Genomic DNA, 13,598 nt, shown 5'->3' with positions numbered 1-13,598 from the left:
TGATGGAACTTGTTAGAAACTTCCTAATTCACTTTTCTGAAAGGAAAGGATCCTGTCTCAACCCATCCCTATCCTTTCTCTTCACTGAACTGGGATTCTAACTTCTGTTCTGTGAATAAAAACTGAGTTTCATTTATGGAATGGGTCTTCCTCCCCACACCCCTTGCAACCCAAAAGTCCACTTCTGATGGTTGGAGGACCCTTCAAAACAGCATGACATGTGGCACAAGAACAGGAGGGGAGGAATCACAGAAAGCCAGGAGATCCCCCCTTGTGTGAGCAAAAGTGTCGTCTGCACATGTAACCATACCTTTTGAGCGAGGCTATTGTCAGTCCGTAACTTGTCACATCTTCTCTGCCTTGAGTATCAAATATGGATTTGTAAGCTCCCTGACAAAGGACTGTGACCCTTCAGAACTCTACATAGAACCTAGCATGTAGTTGGAGAGAAATGAATGTTGTTTAAACAACTAGGAACACTAGTGATTCATTGGGCACTCTGATCCAATATATCAGCACATCAGTCGCAGGTTGTCCACCCATTCCAGTGGCAAGATACTAGCAATGAAACAACACAAAGGCCTGTCCTCCATCATTTGTCAAAGAAGGTTTCACCCTGATTTTACTTTAAGTGAGAAAGAAGCTTCACATCAGGGCATGAGGAGCCCAGAGGACGAGTGAGCTGCCTCCATGATGTTTGCAGCCTGGGGATGAGGCTAAAATGCTGAGGAACCTTTGCTGTGAAGGTGTATTTCCAAAGAACCTAGAAAATACATTTTTATTTCCACATGTTTATTTATCTCATAAATCCTCATATTTATTTTCATACAACTTAGCTCCAAAGTTCAGAGAATTTCAAAACTCTGAATGTAGTTTTAAATGGCTACAATCTCTGTTACTTTCACTCCAGTTGGCTATGAAGTTCTGTGTGTTTCCATGGGCAAATTGCATATCTCTGAGCCTAGCTTACATCACAGGATGCTGCAACAATCAATAAACTCAAATGCATGTCATGGGGGAATGGGATAAAATATTAAATTTACATAAGCAATCTAGGAACTTGTAACTTTCTTTGCAATGCATAAGGTTTGTTTTCCTTTGAATACTTTCACAGTAGTTCACATTTTGGCAGTGTTCAAATTGCAGGGGAAGAAGTCTATGGCTTAGTTATTGCTTTAGAAAGTTGTAGGGAGGTTTTCTGATCCAGAGTTCTGCCTTGCTTTGCTTATTCCGGCTGCCGAATATCCAGCAGGGTCTATCTACCTACCTGATTGGCACGGTCCCCCCACCCCCAATACATTTGTTTTGATCAGACACTCCCTCCAGTCAATCCACCCCACTGCTACCTTCCAGGCCCCCATCTGCCTTGAAGTCTATGTATACTGCCTGGAAGAAGTTTCCAGAACAGCCTTTTTAATTTTCCTTAAAACTTAGGTCCTTTCCACAACAAGCACTGCTATTCTGCAATCAACTGAGAATGAAATTAAAACAGTGATTCTATATGGCACTTAACACTGTGCTATAATCACATTAGGACCCAGCAATACCATTCCCAAGACTGAGGCTTACATGACCCAGGAGTTTTCCAAAAGGAATCTTGCATGTATCAGATATTTGGCCCACACTCCATTAACATTGATGCTGGGCAAAACTTAGCATTTGTCCCACAATAAATAGTTTCCTTTCCCCAAGTTTTAGCCATTCATGAGCAACACCCCCTATTCTGCCAAGTACGAAAAATGATCATCTGGCTCCAGAGACACAATTCTATTTTGCCCTGAAATCTCCTCTGAGCTTCAGTTTTGATACAGGAGTTGCCAAAAAGGAGTTAGAGCAAGGATTCCTCTCCCAATACAATTTCCCTGCAGTGGCCCTAGCATCACCTCCCTGCTTTGCATCTCTCCCTCTCCCTTTTGCCTTTCACTGCTTCCTCTCCCTACTGGACTCCACAAAATAAAATATAATAATAATAATAATAATAATAATAATAATAATAATAATAAATTTATACCCCACCCTTGCTAAAATGGAAACAAGATTATTTGAATGGAAGGGAGTCAAACTAAAAAGAGCCATCAGGAATTTCTTAGTATCATGCCTGTGTGAGTGTATGAATTCTGTCTCTTTGGGCTGCTGCAGATTCTGCTGGCGAAGGGCATCTGCCATGAAAGAAATGCACAGTGTTTGCTGGCCCCTTTGCAATTTGACTACCCAGAATGGAGGGCATGAAAACAAAGAACAAAGTATTGAAAATCCCTTTCTGGAATTAACAAAGGGTCAGAAATACAGCCTTGGGGTACTCTTGTAAATTATCTTAACCACAGTGTGCAGAGACAGGCTATAGGTTTTTGATGTTCGAAAGGGAATTGGGTTGATTAGTGAGAAAGTAATCCACTGTTAATCGTTGCTGTCCTGTGCCATCCAATCTGTATTCCATGCATATGCTTTGGGTTGGGGAGTTTCTATTGGATGAAGCCAGAATTTCCTTTTTGAGACTAAATCTCACAAGCACAAATGAGAAGACAGTTGCTTACTGCTGCCAGGGATTTTTATTTTGCAGTTATTTTGCAGTTATTTTGCAGTTACTGAAGTAGGGAATGATTTAAGACCAAATTCTATGTGAAAGTAGCAAACAAATAATGTTTAAAAGAACAAGTACCAGGCATGGGGGGTGGGGCGGGTATCAGTATCAAAGCACATAGGGAGGGGCAGTTTTAAGCCTTCTCCTTACCAGCGGGAATCTCTGAATTTTATGGGGAGGAATAACATTTCAATTGGCACCAGTGGAGATATGGTTATACTTTCTCCCCTTCCTCCAACCTTTCTGCTCTTAATTGCCACTGCTGGGAGCCATTTTCTCAAATATGATGTCAGGCTATCATTACTTTGGGTGCAAAATTTAAGTTGTGCTTAAGATTCTCTAGTATGTTCTTAGGCCCAAATTGCTAATTTACACAGGATTACAGTCTACATGAAGTGTCCAGTAGTTTATGGACAGACTATGAACAGGGTAGACTAATTTATTTTTCTGAGTTAAAACAGATTCTGAAATCAAAGTTTAAGCTTCAAGAACCACTAGTTCTTCAGCTAATAATGAAAGGGAAAGACCAGATAACCTTCCCAAACCATTCTCCCGTAAACTGATCGGTTTACACCAGTCTCTCAAATGCAACACTGCAGACCTTCTACACAAAATGGCTGCCTGCCTCTCTAACTGTTGAAATTATAGAAAATGAGAAAAGTCTAGAAAATTGTGTCTGCTGCCTTAGCTATAACCGTAAGTGACCTGTGACAAATTCTAAAACTACATTCATTTTGATAAGGAACTGAGTAGATTCTTTGCTCTGTTGTATCTTTCGGACAAACCTATTGTCTTAGGAAGGAAATGCAATTCACTAGATTTCGTTTGTGAATTACTACCGCATGGCAACAGTGCATTTTATCCTCAAAGTAGAGAAAAGGTTTCTTCTTAAAACTACAAGAGTACTCCAGTTTGGAGTCAGCCATTTCATATACCACAGTTATTGTGAATTGTTTTACTTGAACCCTTAAAATGATAGGAAAAGCTCTCTTTAATTTAAATTGCTGAATATGTTAATAGAAGATAAGTAAACACTGCCATCTAAATTTTCAGGAAGATAGGATTAGATGGGAGGGATTTTTGTTGCTTTGTAATTTGTGAGGATTTTTACATCAGTGTACTTGTCAATCTGCATTTTATTGAATTAACCTGTTACACAAGGGACAGAACTTGGGGAAATATTTTTGTTAACATACCTTTATCTTTGTGCCTTTTATGATCTCAACGCCTTTAGTAACATTATTCCTGTTGAAATTTAAGTTTTTTCCATTCCAATTTCAGCAGGCTGAAAAGCTCTGACAAATTGTGCCCTTATAAACCATATACTAGCTCTGCTAAAGTAAGTCCAGCTGAAATAAATGAGTTTAGTGATGAAGTTGTCTAAGGATGTAATCCTATGCACACAGAGGAATTCCAGAAGTGCCTATGTTAATGAGACTTAATTCTGAGTAAGCATGCATAATAGTCAGCTATGGTTATTCAGAGACCTATTTGATATAAATGTATTCTTTATTAAAATGATCAAGTTTTCCTGAATATGTGTCTTTTCATCAGCAGTTAAACTTCAAGGACTGTGAGAAAGTTGCAAGGAAATACAACATAACTGGACAAAGATTTCTGGTAAGTATTTCTATAAAATTACATTTTCAAAAATGGTCATTCCTTTGGATTAAAAGGAGAGGATTACTAGCTAAGTGGAAATGGTGTGGTTGCATAGGAAGAGAGATATGGATGAATTATTAAGAAAAGTGGTGAAAAGGTGTGGAAGTGTTGGTTACTCTGTGGTGCATTGCATCTGTCACATTTAAGCAGACTGTCAAGTTTTAAATACCACTTCTATGTAACTACAGCACTTTTAGTTTTATTTTATAATAATCAAAACTACAGTGACCAAAACGTGTTGTACAGGCACCGTTATAACATACTGCATGTGTTTCTGTTTCAGAATATGTCTGAAAATGATATTCAGAAGTTTCCAAAGCTAAGAATGCCGTAAGTAAATCAGATGATATAATCAGATTCTAAGGTGGATGTGGAAAATAGGTACAAAGTTACTGTATGGTATGGAGAAGACAGATAAAATCTGTTCACCTCGGCTTTCATCAAATGCATTTTCTTGGGGCCAATCCTGTTCATGCAACAGGGTGAAACAACTAAAGGGTAGTGGGGATAGATGAACTGAAGCGGGGCAGTAAGATTTTTAAAAGTGTCTTCCCTAGTGTGAGTGCATCATTTTGACTGCTTCAGGCAGCAAAATGTATTGAACTAGTGCTGCCTTTTCTAAAAGAAATTTTAAAGACACTGGTCTGGATCCAGACTTAGTTGCAGTTAGCTCCCACTGAGACCAATGTTTGTGAGGTCTGTGCAAACGATGCCAGAAGTGCCACGTGGATGCTGCAAACAAATTGCATTCAAACCTGTCGGAGGGGATGTACATTTGGGGGTAGGGGAATTACATCCACACGTGTGGTAGACCTGTACAATGGTGAACACGTTTCGGTGTTCAGAGAAATCAAAGCAATACCAGGGCAGAATGTTATTAAGCAACCCAAGCTGGCATTATTCAACCTTTATTCAGGAGATAATATGGACCTGCATTATAAACACATTGGACAGTTATTGCTAGCAGCAAGACTAACGATAGCCGGTTATTGAAAACTTTTGGAGGGTGCCATGCTGACTTCATGGTACAGTACAAGAAAATCTGGCAACTAGTGTTAACAGAGAAGCTAACCAATAAAATAAAAATACCAAACGGAATAAAAACAAGAGATACCTTTTCAGGTACCCATTTCATACATACACAGCTGCAGGAAAGAGGGCAGGACACACACACACACACACACACACACACACACTATAGAATTTTTGGGCTGATATGATTGTATACTGTAACCAATGTTACCACACAACTGGAAGCATGAGGCTGTGAGATTTGAGTCTCTAGGGGTGAGATCCCATTTTTCGTATCTTTTACATGGTTTGGTAATTGTAAAATTTAAAGAACTGTATGCATAAGGAGCACACATCCTACAATAAACAGCCATCTGGAAGCACCCTTACATACTTTATGTAAGTAGTCTGCAGAATACATATTTGCTGTATTTCAAGGAATTTGCTTTCAGGACAAAGAATGTGTCATCAAATCCCTTTCATCATTTAGAAGTATCTTGATACTTCAGTATATCAGACTTCCTCAAACACAGAAGTCCTAAATCTTACGTCTATCTCTCCCACACACTGGCCTCATGAGTCCTTTATTACATATGTGCTGAATCTGTCCATCCTTTAAGATCAGCTGTTATGGCCCTCTTGCGTAAGCTATTCTGAGGCATGACCGGTGGTAACACCAAGATAACTTTCCTGGTGGAATTCCCTGACTGCCAAGAAGCTAGGTTATCTTCCTCTATTTTAGTTTCAACAGAAACTGAAAATGTTAATTTTTAAACATGCATTTGATTCAGTTGGTTAACGTATTGGTTGTAAGAGATGCTCGTTGTGTTCTTGTATTTTGCTGCTCTTTTTAGGTTGATCATTAGGTTGATCATTTGATGACTGTTTTTTATATTTGTAAGCTGTGAGCAACTCCTTTGTGGAAGGGAAAAGCGAAATATAGAAGTTTTAAATGCATAATAAATGAAATAAATGTATTAGAACTACTATGTAAAATGAAGACATATCCTCCCCACCCAACCCAGCCTTTCATCCAATGTGATTCTGTGTTGCTTCCTCACGCGTAGATTTAGGGTTTGCATCTGTTTGTGTTTCCATTTAGTTTGCATAGTCTACATAACATTATCCCCAAGCCCCCCCTGTAAATTTAGATTTTCCTGGTGCAGTGATAATCTGATAAATTTTGGAAAATCAGGCTATAAACCCCTCCACTCATGGTCACAGACCATTTGCTTTTGAGTTTTTGGGTGGGTGGGTGAATTGTCACTTGCTGCTTTATGTGCTCACTACTTCCTTGATGTTTTCATTTATTTTCTGGTTGCCTTACTTACTTTATGCTTTTGCCTATGGACTACCCTAATCTTTTTCAAATGTGGAGTGAGGGGAGTAGATTAACAGTTAGATGATGCTAAAATGTGGACAAGCCCTTATTCTCAGGAAAGCTACCTGATCTGCTTCAGTTGCATTAGCTTGGAAGATTTTTCACGAGAAGATCCAATTGTAAGAAAGGCAATCAAAATCCTAAAATGTTTCCAGCCTGAAAGTTGTGTTGTAGCTAGTACCTTCTTCAGTGGAAGCTGTACTTCAGTTTTCAGTGAAACTTAGAATACAGTGGTGCCCCGCAAGACGAATGCCTCGCAAGACGAAAAACCTGCTAGACGAAAGGGTTTTCCGTTTTTGAGCTGCTTCGCAAGACGAATTTCCCTATGGGCTTGCTTCGCAAGACGAAAACGTCTTGCGAGTGTTGCGATTTTTTTCGCTCCCCCCCTTTTCTAAGCCGCTAAGCTGCTAATAGCCTTTTAGCCGCTAAACCTTTAATAGCTGCTAAGCCGCTAATAGCGCTAAGCCGCTAATAGGGTTGCTTCGCAAGACGAAAAAACCGCTAGACGAAGAGACTTGTGGAACGGATTAATTTCATCTTACGAGGCACCACTGTACTCAGTTTGTTCTACAAATGTGGCCTAATGTCTGGCAAATGTTGCCAGTAGGAACTGGGAAACAAATACTTAAGAACATAAGGAGAGTCTGCTGGATCAGGCTAATGACCCATCTAGTCCAGCATCCTGTTTTCACAGTGACCAACCAGAGAGGAGGAGAGTGGTGGGAAGGACCTTCAGTCCTTGAGACTGTTTCATTTGAGCAAGACCTACTGGGCAGCAGTTGCTGGGACCACTAGGCCCATGCTGCTTTGGTTTCTTTGAATAAAGACTTAACTGCATCAACACCATGTTTTTTTATTGCTGACCTACGCTTGACTCTGGCTACTGCCAAACGGAAATCACACAACATTTGTCATTATAAAGCATATCAGGTTTTTAAATAAAGTTAATAGCAGCTGCTTAATTTTATATGATTGTATAAATTTGATAAGGGCACTGCCAAACACAATCCAGTCCAACCAGCATTCCCCACAGCTTTAAGACTCTTCTCATGTATATTTACCATATTATTATTCCTTACTTCCCTGAGGGCTAGTAAGTTACTGAGACAGCCATCACAGAAGCAGCTCAAGAGACAGTAGGCTTCTTGGTTCACTTGGAGGTATCTGAGCAGAGGCTGGGTGGCCCTTTTGTCAGGGTTGCTGTAGTTGCATCCTGTAGATTCTGCACTGAACAGGAATTGATTTTCAAGATCCCTTCCAAATCTGTAATTCTGTTACCCAGACTCTCTTAAGACTCTTGCTTCCCAGTGAGCTCTGCCCTTTTAATATCACTGAAGCCCAGAGAGTGACTTCTGGCTTGGGAGCTAATGGGCAAAGGAGCTTGAGTTTTCATTTGTCAAGGGATGTTGGTAGCATTTTTGGTGTAAATGCCAAATTACATTGGTTAATTTTTTTATTCATACTGGCCAGTGCTTGTTTGGTATATGGTTGATAGCTGGCTTTCTGTCAAGCAAGACCTGAGACTGGCCAGATTTCCACCCTTGTGGAAGCAGGATGGAGTGGGTGCTTTGATTTTTCCCCTTTTCTATTTGTGGTTTCTGGGGTTTTGTTGGTAGTGGTGTTAGCAACTTAGCCTTTAAAGTTCATCCATCCTGTGTTTCTTCTTTCTCATGCTAGTAGGTGTCTGTTTTGTTTGCAATGGATCTATTGTGCCATGGAGGGGGAAAATACCACGTGATGTCTAGGACTTTTTCCATTGTCACCTTCAATGTAACGAACATCCATCTCTACTAGCTCTAAGAAAGCATTGCAAAGCCCACTTATCTCGGGCACCGTTGCTGTCGATGTTGCCATTTATATTTGAGGTTGTTCTCTTTTTTCATTTTAGTTGTTCGTTTTAGATAGCAATTAAATCTGTATTATTTGCCAACTGTCCTAAATAATTGGTAGGCAGGCAGACAAGCAGGGAGCCAGAACTGTGCACCACAAGAAGAGACTGAGAGGGACTCTGATGCCCCAAGACCAGAAGCCTCTACAGAAATCGATTCAATAAGATCTCACACAGTGAATAATTTGGCATGTTCCACATAAAAGTAGAGAGCCTTATTGTTCTTAATGTCCATAACTTCAAGACAGAACTGCCAGCAAAGCCTTATGATGCCCTGCCCTGATTTCACTTTCACATCCCAAATAAAGGTTTTTATATATAATAATAATAATACAGTGGTACCTCGGGTTAAGAACTTAATTCGTTCTGAAGGTCCATTCTTAACATGAAACTGTTCTTAACCTGAAGCACCACTTTAGCTAATGGGGCCTCCCGCTGCCGCTGTGCCGCCGGAGCACGATTTCTGTTCTCATCCTGAAGCAAAGTTCTTAACCCGAGGTACTATTTCTGGGTTAGCGGAGTCTGTAACCTGAAGCATATGTAACCTGAAGCGTCTGTAACCCAAGGTACCACTGTAATCCAGTACCAGCAAGGCTTCAGTATCCCACCATCATACACTAATACTAATGCCTGATCATTACCCATGTTGGCTGGAGCTGATGTGATATGTTCACTTATGCATCCCATGTCTGGAACAGAAATCAATCCAGTGGACATGATTGGTGTTTGCTGCTGCTGTTTTCAGTCCTTAAACAATACACAGCTGATGTTTTGTTCCATTTGCATTGTGTTTCCTTTGCATTAAAATGAATGGTCTTTTTGCAGAGGTGAATGGTGTGGAACAACGTAGTCATAATGCAGTTAGTTACATAATTAATTAAATAACATTCCACCACAGTGGGCAGTGTGATGAATAACACAATTTGTTAGAAGCCAAACTACAGTTTAATGTGAACAGCACTGCCTGAAACAAACATAGCTTGGAATGGAAGCCAATGCCCTCTTGCATCCCTGTGCCAGACAGATTTGACCCTATTGATTTCCCCTTTCAACTTCCTTTTATCTACTAATTCTTGAGAAGTTTCCTCTTTTGAAATCAAGTAACAGAGAATGACTTAGAGGGTCATTACATGAAATTTCAAATTGGGCAACAAATGCAGGAAAAGGGAATTGGATCTTGCTGGCCAGCCAGATCACTACCTCCCCCACATCTCATGGGCCAACTTTGACAGGTGTCAGTCACCCAAAGTTACGATGGTGTCACAATGATATAAAGTGACCCATTTCCCTTTGCCTACATGGTTAAAAATAAAGCCACACAGGTAAAGGTACAGAGCTTTACAAGCACCATTGATTGGCAACACTTACAAAACCCACAATTGTGTCTCTATAAGCACTGCTGATTGGGTGAGTGGGTGCTTGGAAAGCTTGTTTCAAAGCTATGTTGGTGCTTACAAAAGCACTGACACAAGGAGTGGCTTAGGCAAAACACCCTGATAGGCCTAATAGGGAGGCCTGGCAGGTCTAATTAAGTTGGCAGACCAGAGGTTTCCCACTGCTGCTCGAGATAGAAGCTTTGTTTTGTCTTCAACCTTTAGCAAAATTAAGCTAGCCACCTCCTACTATTTGGAATTATGAATGAGAGGAAAATTAAAATGTTCCAAAAACTCTGACCTGTCATGTGGGAGGGAGACAAGAGACAGGAGAATGAGTAATATTTTCTGCAAGTCTGCTGCCTGCTCTTATCCTTAATCAAATGCAACCCCCACTCCCTTATAACTAAGCAGTGTGGTTTTTATACTTCCTTCCTTAGCTGCAGATTCACAGGCCTCATGCTTGAAATAGTCAAGAAAGAAATGATGCAGAGGCACTGCCATTCCTTGTAACATTTCATAAAAGAATGCTTTAGACTCTTTACTTTGAGCTACAGGTGCACATTGGATAGATTGTGCACATGTAGCACTGATCAAATAATTCCTGCAGCATTACCAGCTGTTTAGGGATAGGGGAGGAAGGGGCAGAGGGACACAATTCAACACAGGACCTGTAAAAGTTTGGTGTGTGGTTTGTTCACAGCAGCCCTTTACATGTAGCAAGGACATGTTCTTTGCATGCAAAAGGCCCTAGTTTCAGTCACAGACCTCTCCAGATAGAACTGAGTGGGGGTGCTGTCTGAAAACCCAGAGATGTGTAACCAGGCACTGTAGACAATATTGAGCTAGACAGACTCTGTAGAAGGCAGCTGCTTATGTTAAAATTTCATTCAGAAAACAACTTTTGTTCAGCCGTGAAAAATAACGATAAATAGAAGCTATCTGTAGTACAGGCTGCAGATAGTTAAAAGTATTATTTTAATAACATAAGAAGAGTCCTGCTGGATCAGGCACAAGGGCCATCTGGTCCAGCAACCTGTTCTCCTAGTGGCCAACCAGGTGCCTTGTGGGACACCCATAAACAGGACCCAAGCACAATAATGCTCTCTCCATTTGTGATTCCCAGCAGCTGGCAATCTGAGACATACTGCCTCCAACACTGGAAGTAGAACAAATATATCATGATTAGTAGCCATTCAGGGAAATTTTTAATGTGTGACATTTTAGTGTATTTTTAATCTTTGTTGGAAGCCGCCCAGAGTGGCTGGAGAAACCCAGCCAGATGGGCAGGGTACAAATAATAAATTATTATTAATTACTATTATTATGTTAATCCTCTTTTAAAGCCATCCAAGTTGGTGGCTACTAGATCTTGTGGGAGCAAATTCCATAGTTTACCTATGCACTCTGTAAAAAAAAAGTGCCTCTTTTGTTTACATTGAATTGTTTTTGCCATTTTATTGCACATTTGGCCAGCTTGGAGCTCCTAACAATCTGATTGTGTTTTAACTACTTTGAACAATTTGGTATCAGCAAACTTGGCTACATTACTGCTCACCTCTAACTCTAGATTATTAATGCACAAGCTAAAGGTGCAGATTCCAATATCAATCTTTGGTGGGCTTCACTTTCTGGTGCGCATCCTGGTGATAACAGAATAAATGACGTAAGGAGGGAGCTATAGCCCAAGATAGGAAAAGAGGTGTTAAGGGAACACCTAGCTTCTTCAAATGAATTCAAATATGCAAGGCCTGATAAGCTGCACCCAAGGGTACTAAAGGAGCTTGCAGATGTAGTCTCAGAGCCTCTTATCTTTGAGAATTCTTAGAGAACAGGTGGGGTCCCTGCAGACTTGAGGCGGGAAAATGTTGTCTTCATCTTCAAAGGGGGAGGGGAGAGGGAAGAAGACCTAGATAACTACTGACTTGTCAGCTTGATGTCAATACCAGGAAAGGTCCTCCAACAGATAATTAAACAGTTGGTCTATGAGCAACTAGAAAAGGATGCTGTGTTTACTAAGACCCAGCATGGGTTTCTCAAAAACAAATCATGCCAGACAAATCTCATTTCGTTTTCTGATAGTTACAAGCTTGGTAAATCAGGGGAATGCTGTGGACTTGATTTCAGTAAGTCTTTTGACATAGTCCCCCATGATAATGTTGTAGAGGAGGGCGACCAAGATGATCAAGCGTCTGGAAACCAAGCCTTCTGATGAATGGTTGAGGGAGTTGGGTACATTTTGCCTGGACATGGAACTGGTGGAAATGACTGGCAGAATCCAAGACCAGGGAGAAGAGTAGGTGGAAGAAGATTGGAAAAAATTTAAAGTATATTTACAAAAATATTGCAAAATTAATGAATGTTAGAAGGATGCTGGAATGAAGGTATATGGTTTCAGCGGAATTGTAATAAAGAATTAAGTAAAAACTGATTGATAATGGGCCAAAATGAAAAAATTTAAGGTTAGACCGTTAAGATAAACTATAGAACAAAAATTGAGAAAGATGGAAAGAATTTGCTGAAATAGTTAATTGAACTAGAATACAAAAAAGGGAGGTGTGAGGAGGCCGATGAAACAAGTAAATGAAAGGTAAAGATATGGAACATTGGATGTGTGTTTTAGTGTTTTTGTTTCTTTTTGCTGTTTTGTTGTATTTTTATGTTTTTCTTTTTATGTATTGTAAGGTATGTGCTGTTAAATTTTTTATTGTTTTTCTTTTTTTCTTTTTTTTTGAAATTTTAAAACTTCTAATAAATATCATTTTAAAAAAACATTTTGCCTGGATAAGAGGAGATAGAGAGGTGATATGATAGATATCTTCAAATATCTAAAGGGCTGTTACATGGAAGATGGGCCAATCTTGTTTTCTCCAGCTCTAGAGTGTAGGAGTGTAGTTACAAGAAAGGAGATTACAACTAAACATCAGGAAGAACTTTCCTCCTGCAAGAGCGTCCAGCAGTGGAATGGACTTCCTCAGAAGGTGGTGGACTCTCCTTCCTTGGAGGTTTTTAAACAGGTTAGATGGCCATCTGCCATAGATGCTTTAGTTGAGATTCCTGCATTGCAGGGGGTTGGACTAGATGACCCTCAGATTTCTTTCCAACTCCAACATCTATTATTCTACATATCAATAATAATCACATTCAGATTGTGCCCAAATGTGAACCGGTATCTATTGAATGTGTTTTTAACAGTGTTAACATATTTGCTATAATATATGTTAACATATTTGCTGTAACTGTCTGGTTACAGTATTATGAATCAGCTGAAGTTTACAAATACTCTTCAAATGCAAGCCCACAGAAAACATGTTACAGTAATCTGAACAAGGTGTTACCATGGCTAGATTTGACATCTCTAAGAACAAACATCACTGGCATACCAGACCCAGGTACCAAAGGTATTTTTGGTTACTACTGAGATATTGATGTCTAGGATCAAGGATTAATCCAAGAAAACACCCAACTGTACATCTGAGTCTTCAATGGGAGTACAAAGCAATCTGAGATAGGTTGACTTTTGTTCCTTGATCAATTTGAGGTAGGTTAGGGTGACAGATACATAAAAAAGGAAGATTTACTGCACGCAGCACAATAAACAAAGGAATTTGCTTCCACAAGATGTAGTGACCAACATCAACTTAGAAGGTTTTAAAAGGGGAACAGACAAATTAATGACAATAAGGTTATTAGCATCTTCTA

The 13,598-nt window shown here is 39.8% G+C and overlaps 2 protein-coding genes across 4 annotated transcripts in view; one reads left to right on the top strand and one right to left on the bottom strand.

The window, feature by feature from the left end:
- KCNIP1 (potassium voltage-gated channel interacting protein 1) overlaps window positions 1-13,598 on the bottom strand; it is a 565,439-nt gene that overhangs the window by 526,541 nt on the left and 25,300 nt on the right. The gene's annotated exons all lie outside the window — the stretch shown is intronic.
- LCP2 (lymphocyte cytosolic protein 2) overlaps window positions 1-13,598 on the top strand; it is a 36,605-nt gene that overhangs the window by 424 nt on the left and 22,583 nt on the right. Inside the window, exons 2-3 of the mRNA XM_083490856.1 lie at window positions 4,139-4,201; window positions 4,527-4,573. Of these exons, the coding sequence (XP_083346982.1) occupies window positions 4,139-4,201; window positions 4,527-4,573 (110 nt within the window). The remainder of the gene's footprint in view (window positions 1-4,138; window positions 4,202-4,526; window positions 4,574-13,598) is intronic.

The sequence above is a fragment of the Podarcis liolepis genome (genome assembly GCF_965112155.1).
Source record: "Podarcis liolepis genome assembly, chromosome: 2".
NCBI classification, from domain to species: domain Eukaryota; kingdom Metazoa; phylum Chordata; class Lepidosauria; order Squamata; family Lacertidae; genus Podarcis; species Podarcis liolepis.
This window is presented reverse-complemented; position numbering and strand designations above follow the sequence as displayed.